Source organism: Fringilla coelebs, assembly GCF_963513975.1.
Source record: "Fringilla coelebs genome assembly, chromosome: 3".
In the NCBI taxonomy this organism is placed as follows: Eukaryota; Metazoa; Chordata; class Aves; order Passeriformes; family Fringillidae; genus Fringilla; species Fringilla coelebs.
In genome coordinates, this window is record NC_140030.1 from 74,235,754 (window position 1) to 74,261,419 (window position 25,666).

General features: G+C 41.3%; 1 protein-coding gene across 1 annotated transcript; it reads right to left on the reverse strand.

Moving 5' to 3' along the window:
* Nucleotides 1-636: 636 nt before the first annotated feature.
* LOC311151931 (uncharacterized protein) lies at nt 637-23,734 on the reverse strand (the record flags this gene model as incomplete). Its single annotated transcript, XM_084202643.1, has 19 exons — nt 637-774; nt 1,715-1,871; nt 2,384-2,478; nt 3,248-3,374; nt 4,019-4,108; nt 4,552-4,691; nt 6,125-6,353; nt 9,713-9,859; nt 13,152-13,349; nt 13,975-14,168; nt 14,270-14,702; nt 16,457-16,470; nt 17,731-17,850; nt 18,788-18,944; nt 19,574-19,668; nt 20,426-20,552; nt 21,207-21,296; nt 21,944-22,083; nt 23,533-23,734. The coding sequence occupies 19 exons, from the start codon at nt 23,732-23,734 to the stop codon at nt 644-646; spliced, it is 2,886 nt and encodes a 961-aa protein (XP_084058769.1). The 3' UTR covers nt 637-643.
* Between the last annotated feature and the right edge of the window lie 1,932 nt (nt 23,735-25,666).

Here is a 25,666-nt window from a genome sequence, read left to right on the forward strand (position 1 = left end):
AGATGATTTATCAAGGGCTCTTCCAACCTGTGGCTGCTCTATGATTCTATAGAAAGCAGTGCCTCCAAGTAAATCTTGACTATTAACTTCAGCCCATAATCTGAAATCCATCTTGATATTTTGCATGAGAGATGAAGAGACTTAAGAAGGCACATCCATATTCCCCTTCTTTCTGCTTTCTCTAGCTTTGATTTAGTCTGTGCTGAATTCATGGAAGATCTCCTTTGACTTTAGGCTTCTGTCATATCCCTATTTTTGCTAGTGATATTTCCTGTGAAGGTGTTCACTGATATGAAACATTTTTGAAGAAAAAATTAATCTGCATACTAAATAATTAGAAATTGTCTAGAAGGATGGAATTTGTCTAAAAAGAAAAGGGGCATTAACTTCCAGGTGACAGCTGGAACAGGGCTGTTGACTTTCTGTAAATATGATTAGTTGGCATCTTCTTCAGCAAATTAGTGTAGCCCGAGGCCTCACCATAAAACAAAAGGCTCATCACTGTCACTGAAAAGGCTGCTGCAATGACTCCTACATTAATTCTAAGATGCATGGATCATTTCATCTAGATTTCCAGGATCTAGGATTCAGATGATTGAGTCTTTCTTGCAAAGTTCTTGTTCTAACCACATTTCATTTCTCTTCAGGCTTTGCAGTACAAGTCATACTTCAACTTTTTTCCAAGTTTCGTTCCTGCTATATGTTCTTCAAATGCTTTGTCCATTTTCTTGCTCTGCTCTTCACTGAAAAGATTCTTCCAGTCACTTATACCACCTTCAAAAAAGCAGGAACAAACTCTTGAAAACTAAGACATATCTTTTTTTATTCTATAGAGCTGTCATTTTTTTACATTAATACACTAAGTAGTGTTCATCCATTTTCCAGATGAAACATTTTTCTACACTAATATAATTTTGTGAAATCAGTGGAGTTACATATATATGTCAATAATCTTCTGCTATAATGCCAAAAGAAAAAGAACACACTGTACTTTAGGTGACTGTGTTCAAAAATGCAGCCTAAAATCCTGTTTCCCTCCATCTCTCTCCTCTAGTCTGTTATGATGGGCACAGTGGAACATCATGAAGAATTGATTAAGAATCATCTGCCAAGAGGCAGAGCTAGCTTTCTGCTCCTTTGGCAGCTACAGTTTTTATCCAGTTCCTTTTTTAAAATAAAATGCAGAAATAGATTGTGACAAGCAGGTTGCCCTTCTCATGTCCATGTCCCCACACTACACTGCAAAGGTTACTCCCTTCTCTTCCCTCTCCTGTGTCCACCTGGATTCTTGCTGGCTTGGCTTACTTCTCATGTGTAAGAGGGAACAGGCATTTGGCAGTGGCCATCTCAGGTGATTCCCATGCTCTCCTCCAGAGTGTGGTCACACCACTCAGGCTGAGTTTGGCCCTGTGCTGCCAGCTCCAAAAGCTGGGCACTTGGTGATCCAGGCACAGAGGTGGAGAGGAATTCAGACACATGACAATTCCTCCTTCATGACAGCCATCTGTGAGCTGCCATGAGTGGCTCTGCTGTGAGAGCCTTGCTGGGTATCTCCCTCACCACTTCTCCCTGAATAGTCTTCTCAAGCAAAGCAGTGATCACCTGCTTGATACTAACTTCCAATTCTAATGTGAGTGTAGGAAAAGAGCCAAAGGATGGCCCAAGTTCCAGAGAGCAGCAAATTTCTACCTCTGAGCCCCTTGGAGCTTCTTACCTTTGCGAAAGAGAACATTGCCAAATGACCCATGGGTCTTGTCTGAGTTTTTCTTCATAGACTGGAAGCTGCTTCTCTCTACCACCAGCTGGAGCTGTTCCTCAGTCAGGGGAATTCCAAAGAATGTAGCTATGTTTTTCACACTCAGAGCAGGATTCTGGAAAGAGGAAGGTAACATAAGGCATGACTTTCAAACAAATGACTCTGCTTTCCAAAGCGTTTACACTTCCCTATATCCCTCTGCTGGCTGCATACACTGCGTATTCATAGAATTCACCAGGACTAGGGTGGGCCATAATGTTTCTCATCTCCATAATTACTTTGGAGTAGATACAAGCTGCCTTCCTGTAGACTACAAAATATTATATATGATTTACAGGTAGAAAAATCCACACTACTGATAACAGAAAAATTCCTTCCCAAAATATTATACTGGAGACTTGGATTTATAGTTATTTGGGCTTATATCACAGATAAATTAAATACAAGAATCATTTTAACAAGCAAAATTGTACAAAGATTTTAAAGTTTGAATTTCACCTTTTCTTCCCTTAAAACTAAAATCTGCCTCACCCACCTTGGATACCCTGCATATATATAAGGATGAACTGGTTCAGGAAAAACATTTCCCTTTCTGTAGAAAGTATTTGTAATTATTGATAACCTTACCTCTTTTACCTCTTCATAAGTTATTGTCATAATATTTTCTTTGTCAGCATATTTGTTCCATTCAGAAAGGTATTCAAAATAGCATCCCCAGGCCGCTAAAAAACAAAACAATACTAAGATGAAGCAAAAATTAAGATTATACAAGTTTTACTCTTGAAGTTGTGTCAGACAAGGGCGTTATTAATCATGTCTATGGCAGAGTTTACAGGCTTCGGTGGTAATTATTGTTTTGCTCCAGACTCAGGCATATGATACCTTTTGTAAGTAAGAAAAATAAAACTTGGTAGCATTTCAAGACAGCTCTGATTTCACCAAAAATGCTATCAACCTGGAGACCACCTTGTAAGACTCCCTTAATCCAGTCTAAAACCTTGTTCAAACCCCCCTTCTGCTGACCATGTGCTACATCAAACTCATAACTTTAAACTAGTGCTATTACTTTCTTTTTTAATGCATTAGAATTAGTCCCCCTTTTAATGCACTAGGCTTAGTCCAGATAATTCCTTTCATCCAATCTGGCATGGAGGTGATTATATATCACCGTGGACACATGATGTTGGACACAGGACAGCAGGGGTAAAGGGGACCCAGCACAGAGATAAAGAAGAACTGCTTCTTTCAGGAAAAATACAAGTTTGTACAAATGAGGGAAGTCTGTGAAGTGCAGTTTTGACAAGTATTTATCCTCAAGCAGTAAGACAAGCATGGTAGATTCAGTTCATATTTCTAATTCTCTGTCTTTAGTCTCTGCTTTTGTACTCTAAACCAAAAAGTCCTGGTGAAGCTGATTTACCAAAGAGCAATGGTTTATAGACAAAGACAAATCATTGGATAATTGAAACAGACAGAAAACATATACTGTACTTTTCTTTGTCATGAAATCTGTGAAGAAATCATCCCAAGACTCATAGGAGGGAACAGTAGCCACGCCATTGGAAAAATGGTAATAAGATGTAGCAACATCCTTTGGATTACGAATCAGTAACAATATCTGGAGAAAAATTAAATTAATTATTTATAGAAAAAAGCATAGCTGACTACAGCATTAAAAAAAAAATACATATACTTTAAAACTGTGGTTGAGGATTTCTAATACCTTGTGTTCTCTTTGCAGAAGTTACTATTTCACTCCCAGTTCAGAAGGAGCCGTATTTTAATTTGCTTTGTTACCATAAGAAGTTGGTTGCCTGTAATTATTATCTTTTACATATTAACCAAAGTATTAATGCAGAATCTAAGTATGTTTTGATCAATACAGGCATAGTTCATCTTTTAAGTGGCAGGGAAAATTCACAAAAGTATAAATGCTCCTTGAAATTTGACACATTGAAGCCCTCACTTGCAACAATGCCATAAAATTCCTCCCATAGGAAATATCGTCAAAATCCATTTTGCCTCTGGAAGATTTGTTCAAGCCCAGCAAAGCTCATGTGGAAACTGTCCCAAAGGGGCCAATAAGGACAAACTGCGGGTCAGTGTGAATGGCAGTACTTAAACAGTCATGAAGAAATGGCCAGGCTAAACACTTTAGTATGAGTGATTCTGAGAAGCGCCAGAATACTTCTACATTGGCCCTTTAAAAGGAAAAAAAATCTGTTGGAATGTTTGCTTTAATACATTAAAATCAGCACTTACCTTAGCATTGTTTTGGAAGATAGATTTGGGAAGATTTTCCGGACGGAGATTAGTAACCATAAATCTTGGAGAAGGTAATTTGCTCATTCGCTTGATTTGGAAGGAGGAAAGTGGACAGATCAGTTAGTGCAAGTGTTCTTTTCATTAACCTATGCTAAAATAGTGCCCTGATGAACTTATCAACAGTTATATAACAAGTGGTTTAGGTTTTTGTGAGTGGTGCCCTGGGATATTAGTGGGCTGTTCTAATAGATCTAATCTTCAGAAGTCCATGAGCAATTGGAAAAAAGACTATCCATTGACATTTGCAGTCACTTGGTGATCCTATAGCTAGCCCCCACCTCCTGGCCCGTGCCAAGGGTGGCTGCCCCCATCCGCCCCTCTGGCTGGTCTGGGTGGCAGCGGAGCAGGGCAGCAGGAAGGTAAAGATGAGCTATCTGTGGAAGCATCAAACAATGGAATAGATCATACTTCATATATTCAGTACTTGAAGCACATAATGTTGATCATTTCCATACATATTCTGTTCCCACCTCATATTTTTCCACATCTCCAATTTCAAGGTAGGGGAACTCTTCTTGTTCTGCAGCATTCCCACTGCTTTCGCTACCTGGTGTTTTCTTTTGAGATATGGCTATCAGATCAGTTAGGATTTGACTCAGCCAGTTAGTGCCTGAAAGAAGAAAAATACAGAAGTGCTTGTAAAACTTTTAGAATGGACAGAAATGGATTTACCAGGGAAGTCAAGAGGTGGTAGTACTGCCAGGTGAACTCACCTGGTCTCCTTTCATGTCCTACAATCACAGCTGACTATCTGGTCAATCACCACCCAGGACCCTAACTTTGCTCCTCATAAGGACACATTTCTCCAACTTGAACAGTTCAGAACACCATAAATTAACTTGTATATTGTAGACTAAATGATCAGGGAGAAGAACCACTGACATTCAACTAGGAAAACTTGCCTTAATGTAATGAATTTTACTGTGCCACATAGAAGGGAGATTGGGGTGGTGAACCTGTACTTTAAAACCTAATGAATTAAATGTTTTCTGTTGTGCTGGATTATCTTTGGAAGAACGATGGGTCACAGTACTTCAAGACAGGAGCAGAACTACATCTGAAAATTGTGCATTCCTTTTCTGTAACAACAGGAAAAACCTCTCTGAAGTGACATTTCCTAGACACACTTGTTATCTTTTTCTTCAAAAGATAACAGAGACTGCATAGATCTCCCATCTCTGATTTATCATGTCCTGACTTCTGGACACTGGGTGTCTACATCTTTCTCACTGCAATCTTAACAAGTGCAATCCAGTGCATAACATTTCTTCAAAAAGAAAATACAATAAAATGTATAAAGTTCACAATCCTGTCAGCTCTGACTAACCACTGGAAGGCAGTGTGAACCAACTGCTGGAAGAGAGAAGCAGCTAGATTAAAGTGTATATGAGGCACATCTAATCCAGACCTTTGGCTTTCATGTGGACCTGTGCTTTGAGGCAGATTGAGGAAATACATAGGGTAAACTTGCAATCCTAGAAAAGATGTCCTTTAAGTATTTCCCAATACTTAAAGAACAGTGTAATCACTTCAAGGACTACAAAAATAGTTTTGATAGCTATTTCCAGACATCTGTGGGAAATAAACTAAGAAATTTTCACTATTTGAAGGGACCAAAGGTTCCATTGTAAAACATAAACCTCCTAATTGTATAAACATACATGTGGGAGCAGATTGTATAATGTCAGGAGACCTAGGAAGCTCTGGTGTAAAAAACTGTATTTTGAGTCTCTCCAGTTTCTGCATTTAACTTCATAAATATGAAAAGTAAAAATACCAAGAACCTTTATAAGCTACAGAAAAAAAAATCAGAATGTTTTTCACAGTCTTTTGGAGAATTTCCCATATCAAGTATTCATCATTTATTTCTTGTGCTTTTTGAGAATGAAATAAGCTTTACCAAATTTGGTGAACATTCTAAATACAATTATTTAGCATAATATATAATATGTATCACATCATATATATTGCATATAATTAGCACAGACTTTACTACTTGCTATTACAGAACATTGTTTATGAAAAAAATTAAAATATATTCACCGGATTTAGGGTATCCTGCCAAAATTACATCATCCCTTCTGGCTTCAAAGGACTCCAAGGCTTTGAATGTTTCAGGGCTGTAAAGACTTCTAGGGTAGAGAATTCCCTTGTAAGATAAAAGCAGTTCTTCACGACGCATGGAGTTGGCAGCTGCAAATGCCTCATCTACCAAACCAATAAATGCTTTCCTGGACTTCTCCATTCTTCTTCTCTCTCTCACACACAGGCTCTGTCACAGTGTGAAAAGCTGTGTAGAAGGAGAAAACCCACAGATTGTCCTTTAATAGGTGCTTGGTTGGTTATTTGGGATTTTTTTTCCTTGACTCTATGAACAATAATTTACCACTTTCTGAACCTGTGAGGATATATACAGCTCCAGTCGAAGACCTTAGGTAATATGAAACATTGAAATCAATAGAAGTTGAACATTAATGAACCAGATAAGTACCAAATGCAATTGCATTCTAGGAAAAAGGTCATGCCAAAAAGTCTGTGATTACAACACAAAGTTTATAAACAGAATATAACCAAATAGATTGACATGAATTGCAGGTTGAAATTAAATTCCTCAGTCAAAATCCTCAAGGGCAGTTCATCTCTTTCCAGTACTCACTGCTGGGATTTTCATTTTTTTCTTTTTTATATCACTCATAATTCTCACCAGAGTTAGAGAAAATGTGTTGGGATTGGGAGAGAAACTGTTCAGTGTACTAGAGACAGAGCTGAGGAGAGTCCTGTGAGGGGGGCAGGTTGCTGCCTGCAGCTGGTGCCAAGGAGGGCACAGGGGCACAGGCACTCTTGGACCGCTCATCAGACTGCACTACAGAGGTCTGTTCTTCTGGTGGTGACACAAAAATTACTCATTTCTGCATTTCTTTGGTGAGCTCAATCATTGTTTAACACCTGATCAGTGCTTAGGGAGTTGGTAATAGTACAACCACAGCTACAGCAAGTCATGTTTATCATGCACTTCAGATAATGAGCTCCTGACTGCACTGACCCCAGGAAAGGAACTGCCTTTAGACTCAGGTTCAATATTTAAGTATCTGGCAAAGGACAGATGTGTCACAGAAAATGAGAAAATAATACTTCCCCACAATTTCTGCCCAGAATTTACATGCCATCCTTTCTTATCTCCCTCTCCTGACTGCTGCCTGCTGGGCACGGGAAGGAAGGGGACCAGCAACTACACACCTGCATGCTTCTGCTATTTACTCTCCTTGAGGGATGCAAGCCTGGTCCCTGAGCCATAATGCAGTGTTTATGGGATGATCTAGCCCTATATTTTCACATCTACTTTTTCCAGTCCATACAAAATCCTTTGTTTTTCCCTTCTTCTCCCTTTTACCTTTAAAAGAGTGTCAGTATAGAAAGACTACCTATGTACAGGCATAATCTGAAACCAGCAGATATCACTGGAAACCAGTGGATATCACATGGCCTGATCCATCTGACGAGTGACGTGTGCCAAAGGGCACAAAGCTGGCACCACCTGCATCAAGATTTCACTGACATCAGCTAAAAAAGGCTCTCCTATGAAGTAGCACTTTTGGTGATTCTTGATGGCAAACTAGCCACCCTATGAAAACAAAAAGCAGCTTACTTAATTTATCTTCCTTATCTTCCCTGGGCATTAAACTGTCAGAGACTGAAGATAAGAAAATGTGTTTACTTGGTATTTTTACCTGCTGGCAAAAAAACCAGTTGTGGCAATCCTCCCTAAGGGTAGCAAAAGATGGAAAATGATCTGTAAGTATTCGTGTCATTTCGTGCAATAGCATAGCATTGGAGTAGGGTTTCCAAAATTATACTGGATTTCCAGTGTATTTTTGCAAGAAAGGGCACTCAGACCAATTATTCCTGGGAAGCATATATTATTCTTAGGAACTACAAACAAAAAGCCAATTCCTGTATTTGTGGAGAAAAGTATGATTAGAAGACATAAGTCATGAGTGGTCATTTTGAGGGCAGTTTTATTCCTTGACAAAAAAAAGAAGCAGGATGAAGATTTAGCAATGTGAGCCTTTGATACAGCCACCTGCCACATGAGCTGAGAGATGGGAGGAGAAGTGCCTAGCCCCACCCATGGGATACAAGACCCTCTGAACCTGCTGAATAGTGAACCCAGAGACTGACAAGAAAGCATCACTTGATTCAAAATTTCTAAGAAGCAGCATTCCAAATACAGGGATTAAAAACTAATTAAAGGATTTGATTCTGTCCAGATTAATGGTATTTGTTGTTCAAACCACTACAGTTCTTCTGAAGGCTTCTGACTTCCCATGCTGGACCAGACCTGGTCATGGAGTTTTGCAGAAGGAGGCTGGAGACATTTCTGTGATAGCTACAGGACAGTGCCAGCTGGCCCTTACATAGTGCACTGTTCTGCTCATGCAGCTCCATTGCCTCTTAAATGAAACAGCTTCCAAGAATGAAAGCTTCAAAACATGAGCTCCCAAGTGCTAAATAGGTAGAGGTATGTTTTTATGTTTATTTCTATGATCTGTATTTATCTCAGTAAACTCTGGAGAAGGCCTCCATAAATTACTCCTCTAAAATAACCCACTCTGTCTTTAGATAGTTCATTAAAATTGGTCCATTCAAGAAAGTACTTTAAAATTCCCCTGATCATTCATCTGCAACCACAGTAACAACAACAAGAAGGAAAAGCGTGCAAGGGTAGTGAGATGCAGATGCCCTGGGCTTCTGTGAATGAGCCATGAAAAGCTGGGCTTAAAGTAGAATTTGCTCTACAATGGAAATGTCATAAGTAGCATTATTCCCCTTTGAATAAATTCGTGTGGATCTGATCAGAGGAGAACCAAAGCCTTCACACAGAGCCCAGGGTGGTAGGATGGCTTAGGTTACATGGCAAAAGCTGTCTGCACACCCACAAAGGAGCACAGCAGAGCAGTTAAGGGGGAAACAGTACCCTGCCCAGACAGTCCCATGAAATCAGCTCATCCAAGGCCTGTCTCCACAAGCTCAGAGGAGCTTAGGCAGAGTTGGAATGCAAGTTAAGGACTCTTAAAAAGGGACTGGACCCTGTCCAGGACCCTTCTATGGCTGTTCCAGGACAGCTTCACACCCAGTGTCCTGGTGGGAAGACGACCCATCAAAATGTTTGGTGCAGCAGAACTTTTGAAGACCGGCAGGAGCTGTTGTCTTGGGCTCCAGACACAGAAAGAAGCACAGAGGAACAATCTTTTGTGATTGCACATGACTTATTATGTCAAGGTTCCATGACAGGTATGAAGTAACTGCCACAAAAAATTTATGTACCAGCCTGCATGATACTACTAATGTTGACTTTACAATATAGAAAGTACAGAAACTGAGATGTAAAATAACTAATCCTCAATACCAGATCGGGGTGGATTTTCTTGTCTTCTATAAATGACTCTTTGGGTCAGAGAATTAATGTGTTGTAAAATTTTCTAGGATCCTCCTTCATCTTTTCTTTTCCTCTTGAATATTTTTCATGCTGGTCACTTTCAATTCTTTTTCATGCTGGTCACTTTCCCAGACTGGATCAAAGCTTGTCACAAGATCAGATTACTCCACTCTAGATTATCCACAGAAGCATACCTTGCTCTTTCCTCTACACAGAATTTCCCTGCTTATCTCATATATCCCAGGATCCCCAAATTCTCGATGCTGAAATGTCTCCAGCTTCTCATCAGCATTTATTCTCTCTTTCATTTCCTCTTCTGTATATTTGGCATCTGCCAACACCTTCAAGCTGGGAAAGGATAAAGACACCACTAGGACATCTATTCCACTTCACTTTTTCATGTAAACCTGGCTGATGTAAATCCTGTCAAATTGGTTTCAAGTGAACCAGTTTGGCTCAATGTTGTACTTTAACCTTTCAAAAAGTGTGTGTGCTGGTTTTCACTGCAATGCAACTAATTTTCCCCATAGTAGCTGGTATGGAGCTATGTGTTGAAATTGTGCTGAAAACAATGTTGGTAACACAGACATGTTTGAGTCATTGCTCAGCAGTAATTACAGTGTCAGGGCCCCCTCTGATTCTCACACTGAGCTGCCAGAGAGGAGCTTGCAGGTGCACAAGAAATTCAGAGGGGACACAGATGGGACAGCTGACCCCAACTGATCCAAGGACTATTCTATTCCATATGGAGTCATGCTCAGCAATAAAATCTGAGGGAAGAAGAAGGAAGGAGATGCTGAGAGCTAAGGCACTTGTCTTGCCATGTCACCATCATGGGTGATGGAGCCCTGCACACAGCAAAACATTTGACTGCTGGGAGGATAGAATGAATTCCTTCCTTTGCTTGGCTTGCACACATAGCTCTTGCTTTATGTATTTAACTTTCTTTTTTTCCACCATGACTGCTCTCACTCTGTTTCCCTCCTCCATCCCCTTGCAGGTGAAAGAGTGAGTAGTCCTGTGGGGCCACTGATATGAGCTGTGAATTGCCACTGAGGGTAAATCACAGCCCAGGTTAATAATAAACAAGGGTGTGCCCAAGGTCAACTGTTCAGCCCAAGGGGCAGAGCTGTTCAGCAGACACTGTGAAGTGCTGCCCTGCATGCTTCAGGGTCACATCACATCCCTTGGCAGAAGCAGACCTCTATTGCTCTTTTCAGCTCCTTCCCACTTCTCTCCTTTTTCCTTACCACACACTACTCCAGAAATGGATGTACATCCCAGGATGAAGGTTCCTTACAGGCAATGGCTCTGTCCTGCATCCAGTCACTGTAAGGCAATGTCCAGAGCTGAGGACAGGTATCACCTAAACCAGATTTCTCATGGTGACATACTCACATCTGAGAATTTTATGTCATTAAATCAGACAGGAGGGTCACTTGCATGTGAAGTTTTAGTGCATTAGCAGGAATCAAATTCTACTTGCGCTATTTCACTTCCTTTGCTCTCTCCTTATGTCCATAATTTACTCTTTGGGTGAAATTGTTTCTTATGGGGCTGTAATTTGTATTCTAGGTGACACCTTTTAAAAGGTAAGCAGTGCTGAGATTGTGAAATGGCTATCTCCACTGGTCATCCCAATGGAGACAGGCAATATAGGAAGGTGAATTGCCTTGTGAAGGGGCCTTTCACTCTCTTTCCTGCCCTTGAATACAATAGAGATCTTGTTCACTACCCATATATTAGGCCCTTGTATCACATCCTTGTCTCATTCTTTATAAATGTATGTTAGATACAGATTAATTAATTATGCAACATTATCAAATGAGAATTGTACCTACGAGACTTGGAAGATTGGTAAAAATTACATACAAAGACTAATTTAACATTATTTTTCTGGTCTCCCAAAATGCAGAACCATCAAAATAGACCATTTTCATTGGAAATACTTTCTCTATCGCCGCTGTTTTACACTTAAAAGTTGAAGACACAGTTTATATATTGTGCTTTCTGTAAGTTTTGTTTAGATATTCTTTTCAGCTCTTTGTCCATGAGTTAAGTGTGAATTGCAGAGGAAAATTTCTTTCTGATTTCCAGTGCTACAGAGTAAAGACATCAAGAATTTTTTTTTTTTTTCCTTTAGGCCAGCTGCCTTAGAAATTTTCTTTGGAGCCAGCTGCCTGAATCCTGAGGGAGCCAGATCACTATAATCCCTCAGCACGAAATGTAGCAACCTGTCCCCTGAGACACTGGGCACACAGGTGCCTCCAGCTCCTTCAACCCTTAGACTCTGCCCTCTGCTCATGAGCAGGGTCTCCAGTGCTGTCACAGCCATCTGTCTGTCTGCTCAGGAGCTGCACACAAGGGGGGCAGAGCAGCCCCGTCTCTCTGGAGAGGCTCGGGGCAGCAGGGATCCTGAGTATGCCAGCAATCCAAGTCCCAGTCCCAGCACTGTCTGCCCAGCAGCCAAAGTGTCTTGGGCTGTGCCGCTCAATGACTCTGGGACAGCCCCTGAGGTCCTCTGGGCCAACTCTCAGTTGCTCAGTTGGCCACAGGAAGTTTTGCCTTGGATGGAAATGCTGCTATCAGGAGCATCTGCAGTGCACCATAAAGGGGAGATGCACCTGAATGGAAGACTCACCCCAACTTTGCTTAGGAAATGGACTGGGCAAAGGACATCAGGTGGAAGGTGGGTTAATACATTTTTTCTGGTTTATTCATTCTCTTTAAAGGGAACCAATACAAATACAATATAACCATAATTTTCAGTGGAAATTTCTCTTTTTAGGCATCATAGGCTGTGGGGACTCGGCGCACGTCTCCTGAGGGCCAGAGCTACCGAGAGAACCCTTGGGGAGCTCGGGAGCCTTGGGATGTTGCTAAAAGTACCTGGTGGCTCAACTTGGACCCTGCAAGAGATGTACCACCTATATGTGGGGATATAAGAATCACTGGTGTGTAAAGGATATAGAAATAGAACATTTATAGGTCAAAGTACAGTTTTTAAGATTTTGGTACAGGGGGGTTGGAAAAACAAGATGGAGGGAGTTGGGGCCTGCCACATGGTTCTTCCTCCTTCTTCTTGTCTTCCATTTTCTGTGTGACGTAGGTATTTTTGATAGGTTTATAGTAAAGGTACACTTAGTAATAAAAATGATAAGTATTGGAGACAAAAGATAAATATAGTTTATGTAGACTTTGTTATAAAAAGATGCGACCGCCCTGTGGGCAGTCAGAGTGCCTTTGGCTGCCTTGCTAGTCAGACCCCGGCTGGGCAGAAAGAAAATTTTTGTAGATAAGAAATAATAAACAACGTTGAAGACCGAACCTGAGAGTCCAGTCTTGTCTTTTGGAGCCCAGGAAGCGAGCCCATCTCACCCTTGTCTGGGCAGAGACAAATAACAGCCAGACGCCCAGACAACTGGCTGTCCTTTGGGTGGGCTCCAGGGCTCCAGGGCTCACAGTGAGCTCTAGGGCTCTTGGAAGAGGGCCCGGGAGCTCTCAGAAGAAGGCTCAGAAGAGGACTCTCAGAAGACGGCTCAGGACTCCTGAGACGGGGCTCACAACTGATAGCCTGAAAGAAGCGGAGATTTCCCGGCCTGGGACATGTGCCAAGGACACCACAGATAATACCTTCAGGAGCCAGCCAGGAATTTGAAGCAACAGCAGCCACTGATAATCCACCTCACTCCACTCTCTGCCGAAAACACCTCGTATCAAGACAGCCCGAAACGGAACCAGAAAGGCGCCTCTGATTCCATCTCCTGAAAACTGCGGGTCAGCATTCAGGACATTTCCGGCTTTCCTGATGACGATTTCGGTGAGAGAATTCTTAAAAATACATACAAAATGGGAGTTTCATATTCAAAGGACCAAATACAAATTTTATCAGATTTAAAAAGGGTAGCAGATACATACACATTAGGAATATCAAAGCCAGACCTTAAACAGCTACTTTTATGCAATTATCCATCAGCAGAGACCCGGTTGTTATTTGAAGTGGGGTTCTGGCAAGAAGTGAACAGATATCTGTATCTATTAGCAATAAAAAAGGATGAGACAGCCTTTAGATTGCTGTCTCCAGCACGTACTATGCTAGAAGCAGTCATGGCTAAGTCAAACAAAGTAGCCAAACAAACACCTGATACACCCACAGGGGCCGGGGGAGGGGACAAAGGCTCGAGACAGAGGCTGCCTCTAAACCCTGTCGGCCAAGGGGAGACACTTCCTGAAGAGGAAAAGCAGGGAGAAATACAACCTCCAGTCCCACCACCCCAGCTGTGTGAGGGACTCCCGAAGTGCCCTGAAACCTCAGAATCAGAAAGCGATTTAAACCTCAGCTCAATCTCTGATTCAGGCAGTGGAGTCGAAAACACAGGGGATGGGGGCGGAGCCTCGCTTTCCCGCGGCCGCGCGGCGAGCACCAAGCGGGGGGGGGGGGGAGTCGCAGTCGCACCAGTGCCGCTAATACAAGCGGCAGCGAGGGGGTGAGCGGACCCGCGGGAAGCGGCGGGAGGAGCGAAGCCGCAGTGAGCGGCAAGATCAGGACCGCAAAAAATAGCGGACCAGAGAGCCATGGGTTGACGGAGCCTGAAGGGGCGGCTACAAGGCCCGTGGGGACAATGGGGGAGACGGGTTCTGGGGAGATTTCTGCAAGCGAGTTACCGTGCGAAACAGGGGTCTCCGGTGCCGCCGCGCCGAAAATAATCAGCTCTGGTAAGGGTTCCGATGTCAGTTCCTACGTCTCTGACCTGGGCAACAGAGACGGGTCAACCCGGACCTCTCTGAAGCCCCGGTAAGGAAACGTAGAGGGCGCAGAGTAATGACATCAGACCCGGAAATACAGCCGCGGCGTTCAGCTCGAATAAGGGAGCGGATGAAGGCGCAGGCGGGACGGGGACAGGACGCGCGGGCAGGAGGGGCAGACACAACATCAGAAGAAGAGGCAGAGTGGGGGACAGACGTTAGGGAAGAGACTTCTGAGACGGAGCGGGAGGGAGAGAGTGACGTCAGCTCAGGGGGACACAGAGTACCTCCCAGGGACTGCGCATGCCCGGAAAACACGGTCAAAACGCGGTCGGGGGCGGGCCCGATCTCCAGTGACGTCTGGGGTGAGGCGGGGCCGTGCCCGGGGTTCGGCACGGCAAAACCTCGCCCCCTCTCCAAGCGCAGCTCCTCCAGTCCCTATCCCAATGATTCAAAATACCCACACCTCAAAAAGATGCTTAGATGTCCAAACTCCATCGCTAGTATATCAGAAATCCACTCAAACTCGACTCCAAAAGCCACAGAAACTACACTTAGTAGACACAGCAGACTGTGACCTCATCAGAGTCAGTCAGGCAGAAGACAGCGCCACCTTATGGGGGGATGATCACACTGCAGGACGTACCAGACCTGGTCGGCGGAGCCACAGCGCCGTCTCGTGGCGAAATCACAACATTACAACAATACTTTCCAACAACTTATAAAAAGAAAGCTAAATCAAAGAAAACAACAACAACACAACAGATGAGTCACCCGGCAACATCGGAGCTTCAGGAAATCGAAGGAATACCGCAGGAAGAACAATCACAAGGAGAAGAAACCATCAAAATCACAGCTTCAAAAGGAATTCCAGAGTGGATGTTCACGGCAGTTGAGACAGCAAAAAATCTTTTACATTCAGTTGACACAGCGATGAAGACACAATCGCAAGGAGCAAGGCCAAAGACTTCAAGGTGAAAAGTATGGACAAAAGATCACTCCAAGTACCTGTGCAATTGCCAAGGGGACTTTTCTTGATTTGTGGGGACAGAATTTGGTATGGTATTCCTGCGAATACCAAGGGAGGTCCATGCAGCATCGGAGAGATTTCAATGTTGTCACCAGATTCAAAATTGATGGGAAAACAAAAACATAAAGAAAAAAGATCTTTGCAACAATATGGTACAAATTGTGATGACAAAGTGTACACTTGGGACAAGGCAAAAAGAATTGCAGTAGCAATTTTTTCACCTCAAACAGCATCAGGGGTGGCCTTGACTCAACTGGACCACATGGGTTGTTGGTTGAGCAAACCTGCCCATTCAGTCTCTCTTGCACTGAGAGACATGTTGGAAGACATGAGCGGTGTAAGACAGACAGCACTTCAAAACAGAGCAGCAATTGATTATCTATTGCTCACTCATGGGCATGGATGCAAAGAATTTGAAGGGATGTGCTGTATGAATCTCTCTGATCATTCAAAATCTATTCACGAGAACATCAAAAGAATAGAAGATAATATTATAAAACTTGGCGAAGACACAGGGTCTTGGATTGATGACATGGCAAGATTTTTCGATCTTTCTCCTTTATGGAGAGAAGTTTTGAGAATAGGGTTCATGGTTTTAGTGGTTCTTATAGTCCTCATGTTTGTTACACCTTGTATTCTTTTGTGTATACGACGCATCATAAGTTCAGTCACAAAACAGGTGCTTTTTGTGCAAACAGAAGGGGGAGATGTGAGAACTCGCACGTCTCCTGAGGGCCAGAGCTACCGAGAGAACCCTTGGGGAGCTCGGGAGCCTTGGGATGTTGCTAAAAGTACCTGGTGGCTCAACTTGGACCCTGCAAGAGATGTACCACCTATATGTGGGGATATAAGAATCACTGGTGTGTAAAGGATATAGAAATAGAACATTTATAGGTCAAAGTACAGTTTTTAAGATTTTGGTACAGGGGGGTTGGAAAAACAAGATGGAGGGAGTTGGGGCCTGCCACATGGTTCTTCCTCCTTCTTCTTGTCTTCCATTTTCTGTGTGACGTAGGTATTTTTGATAGGTTTATAGTAAAGGTACACTTAGTAATAAAAATGATAAGTATTGGAGACAAAAGATAAATATAGTTTACGTAGACTTTGTTATAAAAAGATGCGACCGCCCTGTGGGCAGTCAGAGTGCCTTTGGCTGCCTTACTAGTCGGACCCCGGCTGGGCAGAAAGAAAATTTTTAGATAAGAAATAATAAACAACGTTGAAGACCGAACCTGAGAGTCCAGTCTTGTCTTTTGGAGCCCGGGAAGCGAGCCCATCTCACCCTTGTCTGGGCAGAGACAAACAACAGCCAGAAGCCCGGACAATAGGCAACAAAATGGACTAGACTAAAAAGAAAGATACTTTTCTTTTTCTTTTTCTTTTTCTTTTGACAATTGGTAAGAACCTGAAAGTAATAAATTTTGTGAGCCACTGTTATTGGGTCAGTCAGTGATGTTTTACCTTCAAAACAGATTCCCAAGTTTTTCTGAGATCGTTCTCAAACTCACTGGCCTCATCTCTGCTTACTTTTCACTCCCTCCAAATGTCACTCATCCATTAAGTTTCCTTGCCTACTTCATTTGGCATGCTTGCCTTATCCATCCTTCCTTCTTCCACCTCCTTACACCACCCTGAATGCAAGGGCCCACAGAGTATCTCCAGTTGAGCAAAACACATGAGGTGTTACTGCTCTGAACAGCTCTGTCCTTCAGAGTGAGATTGTAAAGGGCACAAAGGGACTGAACTCAATCCTTGGGATCACACAAGAGAGGATAAAACTACAAGAACAGGTCATGGTCTCTTCCAGCCTGGGCTGCTCTGTGATTCCATGCAAAGCAGTGCCAGTGAGTAAATCTTGCCGGTTAGCTTCAGCCCATACTCTGAAATCAATTTCGATATTTTGCATTCAGAGAGATGGAAAGCCCTAAGAACTCTGAGCCATATTCCCCTTCTCTCTGCTTTCTCTAACTTTGATTTAGAATGTGCTTAATCCATGGAAGATCTCCTTTGACATTAGGCTTCTGTCATATCCCTATTTTTGCTAGTGATACTTTCTGTGAAGATGTTGCCTGATATGAACATTTTTGAAGAAAAAAATAATCTGCATACTAAATAATTAGAAATTGTCAGGAAGGATGAACTTGTCTAGAAAGAAAAGAGGCATTAACTTCCAGGTGACAGGTGGAACAGGGCTGTTGAGATTTTGTAAATATGATTAGTTGAAGCCTTCTTCAGCAAGTGATTGTAGCCCAGGATCTCACACTAAAACAAAAGGCTCATCACTGTCACTGTAAAGGCTGATGCAATGACTCTTACAGTAGTTCTAAGATGCATGGATCATTTGATCTAGATTTCCAGGGTATAGCATTCTAAAGATCTGAGTCTGCCTTGCAAAGTTCTTGTTCTAACCACATTTCATTTCTCTTCAGGATTTGCAGTACAAGTCATACTTCAACTTTTTCCCGAGTTTCGTTCCTGCTATATGTTCTTCAAATGCTTTGTCCATTTTCTCATTCTGATCTTCATTGAAGAGATTCTTCCAGTCACTTACACCACCTTCAAAGAAGCAGGAACAAACTCTTGAAAACCAAGACATTTCATTTTTTATACTACAGAGTTTTCATTTTTATTGCATTGTACACTAAATCGTGTTCGTCCATTTTCCAGATGAAACATTTTTCTACACTAAAATAATTTTGTGAAATCAATGGAATTACATATTTGTATTAATAATCTTCTGCTATAATGCAAAAAGAACATACTCCCCCTTAGATACCTGTCTTCAAAATCGCAGCCTAAAATCCTGTTTCCATCCATCCATCTCTCTCCTCTAGTCTATTATGATGGACAAAGTGGAACATCATAAAGAATTAGTTGGAATCATCTGCCAGGAGGCAGAGCTGAGTTTCTGCTCCTTTGGCAGCTTCAGTTTTTATCCAGTTACTTTTTTAATATAAAATGCAGAAATAGATTGTGACAAGCAGGTTGCCCTTCTCATGTCCATGTCCCCACACTACACTGCAAAGGTTACTCCCTTTTCTTCCCTCTCCTGTGTCCACCTGGATTCTTGCTGGCTTGGCTTACTTCTCATGTGTAAGAGGGAACAGGCATTTGGCAGTGCCCATCTCAGGTGATTCCCATGCTCTCCTCCAGAGTGTGGTCACACCACTCAGGCTGAGTTTGGCCCTGTGCTGCCAGCTCCAAAAGCTGGGCACTTGGTGATCCAGGCACAGAGGTGGAGAGGAATTCAGACACATGACAGTTCTTCCTGCCTGACAGCCATCTGTGAGCTGCCATGAGTGGCTCTGCTGTGAGAGCCTTGCTGGGTATCTTCCTCACCACTTCTCCCTGAATAGTCTTCTCAAGCAAAGCAGTGATCACCTGCTTGATACTAACTTCCAATTCTAAAGTGAGTGTAGGAAAAGAGCCAAAGGATGGCCCAGGTTCCAGAGAGTGGGACATTTCTACCTCTGAGCCCCTTGGAGCTTCTTACCTTTGCGAAAGAGAATATTCCCAAGTGCCCCATGGGTCTTGTCTGAGTTTTTCTTCATAGACTGGAAGCTGCTCCTCTCTACCACCAGCTGGAGCTGTTCCTCAGTCAGAGGAATTCCAAAGAATGTAGCTATGTTTTTCACACCCTGGGAAGGATTCTGGAAAGAGGAATGTAACATAAGGCATGACTTTCAAAAAAATGACTCTGCTTTCCAAGGTGCTTACACTTCCCTCTATCTCTCTGCTGGCTGCATACTACATAGCATATTGATAGAATTCACTAGGACTAGGTTGGCCAATAGTGTTTTTCTTCTTAATTATTTTGGAGGAAATACGAGCTGCCTTCCTGTAGATTGCAAAAAATTATATATGATTTACAGTTGTATAAAATGCACACTGCTAAAAACCCAAAGCTCTTCCCCAAAGATTGATTACTGTTGATTTTGGTTAACAATTATTTGGCCTTATATTACAGAATTCGCAGAATGACGGGTTTGAAGATACCTTCAAGATCAAGTCCACCCCGTGCTCTACCACCTCAACTAAACCATGGTATCTAGTGCCATAGCCAGTCTTGCAGATATATAAAAACCAGAAATCATTTTCACAAGTAAAATTTTAAGGGGGTCATTAAGATCAAATTTCACCTCCTCTTCCTTTAAAACAGATTCTTAAAACAAGAATGTGCCTCACACACCTTGGATACCCTGAGTGCATAATGGTGTATTGATTCAGGAATAAAATGTCCTCTGAAGTATAAAGTATTTGTAACTATTGATAACCTTACCTCTTTTACCTCTTCATAAGTTATTGTCAGAATATTTTCTTTGTCAGCATATTTGTTCCATTCAGAAAGGTATTCAAAATAGCATCCCCAGGCCACTAAATAAAACAAAATGCATCTAAGATGAAGAATAAATTAGGATTACACAAGATTTGCTCAGGGCATTATTAATCATGTCTCTGGCAGAGTTTACAGCCTTCGGTGGGAATTATAGTTTTGCTGCAGACTCAGGCATATGGTACCATTGGTAAGTCAGAAAAATAAAACTTGGTAGCATTTCAAGACAGTTTTGAGCTCACCAAAAATGCTATCACCTTGCCGACCACCTTGTAAGATTCCCTTAATCCAGTCCAAAACCTTGTTGAAAACCCCCTTCTGCTGACCATGTGCTACCCAAAATTCATAACTTTAATCTCGTTCTATTACTTTCTCTCTTTTTTAATGCATTAGAATTAGTCCCCCTTTTAATGCACTAGGCTTAATCCAGAAAATTCCTTCCATCCAATTGGGCATGGAGGTGATTTTATAGCTCCATGAACACCAGATGATGGACATAGGAGAGTAAGGGGTAAAGGGGACCCAAGACAGAAATAAAGAAGAACTGCTTCTTCCAGGAAAATACCCATTTTTACAAATTTTAAAAGCCTGTGGAAGCGCAGTTTGACAAATATTTATTCTCAAGCAGTAAGACAAGCGTGGAAAAATTCAGTTCAGATTTCTAATTCTCTGTCTTTAGTCTCTGCTTTTGTAATCTAAACCAAAAAGTCATAGAGAAGCTGATTTGCCAAAGAGCAATGGTTTATAGACAAAGACAAATCATTGGATAATTGACAAAGACAAAAAAATATACTGTACTTTTCTTTGTCATGAAATCTGTGAAGAAATCATCCCAGGTCTCGTAGGAGGGAAGAGTGGGCAGGCCATTGCAAAAATGGTAGAATGATGTAGCAACATCTTTTGGATTACGAATCAGTAACAATATCTAGAGAAAAATTGAATTATCATTTCTAGAGAAAGCCATAGCAGATCATAGCATTACAAAAGAAATAAAAATAAAATAATTTATAACTGCAGCTGGGGATTTCTAATACCTTGTGTGCTCCTTGCAGAAGTAGCAATTTCATTCCCAATTCTGAAGATGCAGTATTTAATTTTGCTTTGGTACCATGAGAAGATGGTTGCCTAGAATTACTACCTTTTACAGATTAGCCAAATTATGAATTCAGAATCTAAGTACGTTTTGGTCAGTACGAGCATAGTTCATCTTTTAAGTAGCAGGGAAAATTTGCAAAAATATAAATTCTCCTTGAAATGTGACACATTGAAGCCCTCCCTTGCAACAATGCCATAAAATTCCTCCCATAGGAAATCCCATCAAAATCCATTTTGTCTCTGGAAGATGTGTTCAAGCCCTGCCACTCTTTCATGGAAACTGTCCCAAAGGTGCCAATAAGGGAAAACTGTGGCTAAATGAGGTGAATGGCAGTACTTAAACAGTCAGGTAGAAATGGCCAGGCTAAACATCTAAGTAGAAGAGTGATTCTGATAATTGCCAGGAAAGTACTACATCAGCTCTTCAAAAAAAAACCAAAATCTGTTGGAGTGTTTTCTTGAATACATTAAAATCAGCACTCACCTTGGCATTGTTTTGGAAGATGGATTTGGGAAGATTTTCAGGATGGAGATGAGTAACCATAAATCTTGGAGAAGGTAATTTGGTCATTCGCTTGAAGAATTGGAAGGAGGAAAGTGGACAGATCAGTTAGTGCAAGTGTTCTTTTCATTAATCTATGCTAAAATAGTGCCCTGATGAACTTATCTACAGTTATTGGCTGATTAAAGTGGTTTACTGGGTTTTTTTGGTGGGTGTTGCCCTGGGATATTAGTGGGCTGAGTAGGTCCAATCTTTAGAAGCCTATGAACAATTGGAAAAAGACTATCCATTGTTCTCTTCAGTGAAAATTCTCTTCAGTTCTGTTATATAAGAGATCAAATATAGAGGTAGGGTACACATTAGTTCTCTGTGAATGCTGAGGCATCTCAAGGACTGAGAAATGGGGTGAGGAGGAAGAGCTAGTACAAGAGACAAATGCTAATTTACATGATTTGACACTTCATGAAGTTTTTCTTAAATACAAAAGATGCTATCTTGAATTTCTGAACTTCTTATGTATCTCATGGGTATGTCCTTCTCTCAGTCCCAATGAAGTCTTTATTTATTTGTATGTGGTCAGTATTTGACAGCCCAGATGAGATTACTCCTGACCAGATGCCACATGAAGAGAATTGGTAAAGTTCTTATAGTTCAAACTTCATATATTCAGTATTTGAAGCATGTAATGTTAATCATTTCCATACATATTCTGTTCCCACCTCAAATTTTTCGGCATCTCCAACTTCAAGGTAGGGGAACTCTTCTTGTTCTTCAGCATTCCCACTGCTTTCAATACCTGGTGTTTTCTTTTGAGATATGGCTATCAGGTCAGTTAGGATTTGACTTAGCCAGTTAGTGCCTGAAAGAAGAAAAATACAGAAGTGCTTGTAAAACTTTTAGAATGGACAGAAATGGATTTACCAGGGAAGTCAAGAGGTGGTAGTACTGCCAGGTGAACTCACCTGGTCTCCTTTCATGTCCTACAATCACAGCTGACTATCTGGTCAACAGCCACCCAGGATCCTAACTTTGCTCCTCGTAAGGACATATTTCTTCAACTTGAACAATTCGGAACACCATAAATTAACTTGTATATTGTAAACTAACTGATCAGGGAGAAGAACTGCTGAGATTCAACTAGGAAAACTTGCCTTAATGTAATGAATTTTACTGTGACACATAGAAGGCAGATTGGGGTGGTGAACCTGTACTTTAAAACCTAATGTATTAAATGTTTTCTGGTGTGCTGGATTATCTTTGGAAGAACGATGGGTCACAGTACTTCAAGACAGGAGCAGAACTACATCTGAAAATTGCGCACTCATTTTCTTTAGCAACAGGAAAAACCTCTCTGAAGTGACATTTCCTAGACACACTTGTTATCTTTTTCTTCAAAAGATAACAAAGAGACTGCATAGATCTCCCATCTCTGATTTATCATGTCCTGACTTCTGGACACTGGGTGCCTACATCCTTCTCACTGCAATCTTAACAAGTGCATTCCAGTGCATAACATTTCTTCAAAAAGAAAATACAATAAAATGTATAAAGTTCACAATCCTGTCAGCTCTGACTAACCACTGGAAGGCAGTGTGAACCAATTGCTGGAAGAGAGAAGCAGCTACAATAAAGTGTATATGAGGCACATCTAATCCAGACCTTTGGCTTTCATGTGGGCCAGTGCTTTGAGGCAGATTGAGGAAATACATAGGGTAAACTTGCAATCCTATCAAGGATGTCCTCTTGATTTTCCTTAAAGTATAATTAAAGAACAGTGCAATCACTTCAAGGAGTACAAAAATATTTTTGATAGCTATTTCCTGACATCCATGGGAAATAAACTAAAGAATATGGAATATGCTATTTAAACAAACCAAAGGCTCCATTGTGAAAACATAAAGCACTTTTCTTTACAAACATTAACCTGGGAGCAGATCATGGAATATCAAGTGTTCTAGTTACATCTGGTGTGAAAAACTGTATTTTGCTTCTCTCCAATTTGTTATTCTCTCCAATTTATTTTCATAAATATGAAAAGTGAAAATAAAAAAAACTTTAGATGCTATAGAAAAGACAACCAGAATATTTTTCACAGTCTTTTGGAAAATTTCCCATATCAAAAATTCATCATTTATTTCTTCTGCTTTTTGAGAATGAAATCAGTTTTTCAAAATTTGGTGAACATTCTCAATACAATTATTTTGCATAATATTGTATTATGTATCATAAATATTTCATATATTTAGCACAAACCTTGTTACTTGCTCTTACAGAACATTGTTTATGAAAAAAATTAAAATATATTCACCGGATTTAGGGTATCCTGCCAAAATTACATCATCACTTCTGGCTTCAAAGGACTCCAAGGCTTTGAATGTTTCTGGATTGCAAACAGTGGCAGGGTAGAGAGTTCCCTTGTAAGAAAAGAGGAGTTCATCACGACGCATGGAGTTGGCAGCTGCAAATGCCTTGTCTACCAAATCAATAAATGTTTTCCTGGACTTCTCCATTCTTCTTCTCTCTCTCACACACGCTCTGTCACAGTGTGAAATCCTATGTAGAAGGAGAAAGCCTCAGGAGTAGATTGTCCATTTATAGGTTCTTGGTTGGTTATTCCTTTTTTTTTTTCTAGACCCTATGAACAATAATTTACCTCTTTCTGAACCTGTGAAGATATACAGCTCCAGTCAAAGACCTTATATAAGATGAACCTTTGAAATCAATAGAAGTTGAACATTAACGAACAAGATAAGCAACCAAATGCAATTGCATTCTAGGAAAAAGGCCATGCCAAAAATTCTGTGTTTACAACACCGAGTTTATAAACAGAATATAACCAAATAGATTGACATGAATTGCAGATTGGAGTTTAAATGTCATAGTCAAAATCCTCAACGCAGTTTATCTCTTTCCAGTACTCACTGCTGGGATTTTCTTTTTTTCTTTATTATATCACTCATAATTCTCACCAGAGTTAGAAAAAATGTGTTGGGATTGGGAGAGAAACTGTTCAGTGTACTAGAGACAGAGCTGAGGAGAGTCCTGTGAGGGGGGCTGGCTGCTGCCTGCAGCTGGTGCCAAGGAGGGCACAGGGGCACAGGCACTCTTGGACCGCTCATCAGACTGCACTACAGAGGTCTGTTCTTCTGGTGGTGACACAAAAATTACTCATTTCTGCATTTCTTTGGTGAGCTCAATCATTGTTTAACACCTGATCAGTGCTTAGGGAGTTGGTAATAGTACAACCACAGCTACAGCGAGTCATGTTTATCATGCACTTCAGCTGATGAGCTCCTGACTGCACTGACCCCAGGAAAGGAACTGCCTTTAGACTCAGGTTCAATATTTAAGTATCTGGCAAAGGACAGATGTGTCACAGAAAATGAGAAAATAATACTTCCCCACAATTTCTGCCCAGAATTTACATGCCATCCTTTCTTATCTCCCTCTCCTGGCTGCTGCCTGCTGGGCACTGGAAGGAAGGGGACCAACAACTACACACCTGCATGCTTCTGCTATTTACTCTCCTTGAGGGTTCAAGCCTGGTCCCTGAGCCATACTGCAGTGTTTATGGGATGATCTAGCCCTATATTTTCACATCTACTTTTTCCAGTCCATACAAAATCCTTTGTTTTCCCCTTCTTCTCTGTTTTACCTTTAAAAGAGTGTCAGCATAGAAAGACTACCTATGTACAGGCATAATCTGAAACCAGTGGATATCAGTGGAAACCAGTGGATATCACATGGCCTGATCCATTTGATGAGTGACGTGTGCCAAAGGGCACAAAGCTGGCACCACCTACATCATTGATTTCACTGATATCAGGTAAAAGTTGCTGTCCCATGAAGTAGCACATTTGGTGATTCTTGATGGCAAACTAGCCACCCTATGAAAACAAAAGCAGCTTACTTAATTTTTCTTCCTTATCTTCCCTTGGATGTCATAGGCTGAAGATAAGAAAATGTACAGACTTGGTATTTTTACCTGCTGGCAAAAAAAACCGTTGTGATAATCCTCCCAAATGGTAGAAAAAGATGGAAAATGACCTGCAAATTATTAGTGTTATTTCATGCAATAGCATAGTTTTGGACTTGTGTTTCTAAAAATATACTGGATTTCCAGTGTATTTTTGCAAGAAAGGGCAGTCAGACCACTTATTCCTGGGAAGCATATTTTAGTCTTAGGAACTAGAAACAAAAAGCCAATTCCTATATTTGTGGAGAAAACTATAATTAGAAGACATAAATCATGAGTAGTTGTTTTGAGGGCAGTTTTATTCCTTGATGAAAAAAAGAAGCAGGATGAAGATTGAGCAATGTGAGCCTCTGATACAGCCACCTGCCAGGACACCTGAGCTGAGAGATGGGAGGAGAAGTGCCTAGCCCCACCCATGGGATACAAGACCCTCTGAACCTGCTGAATAGTGAACCCAGAGACTGAC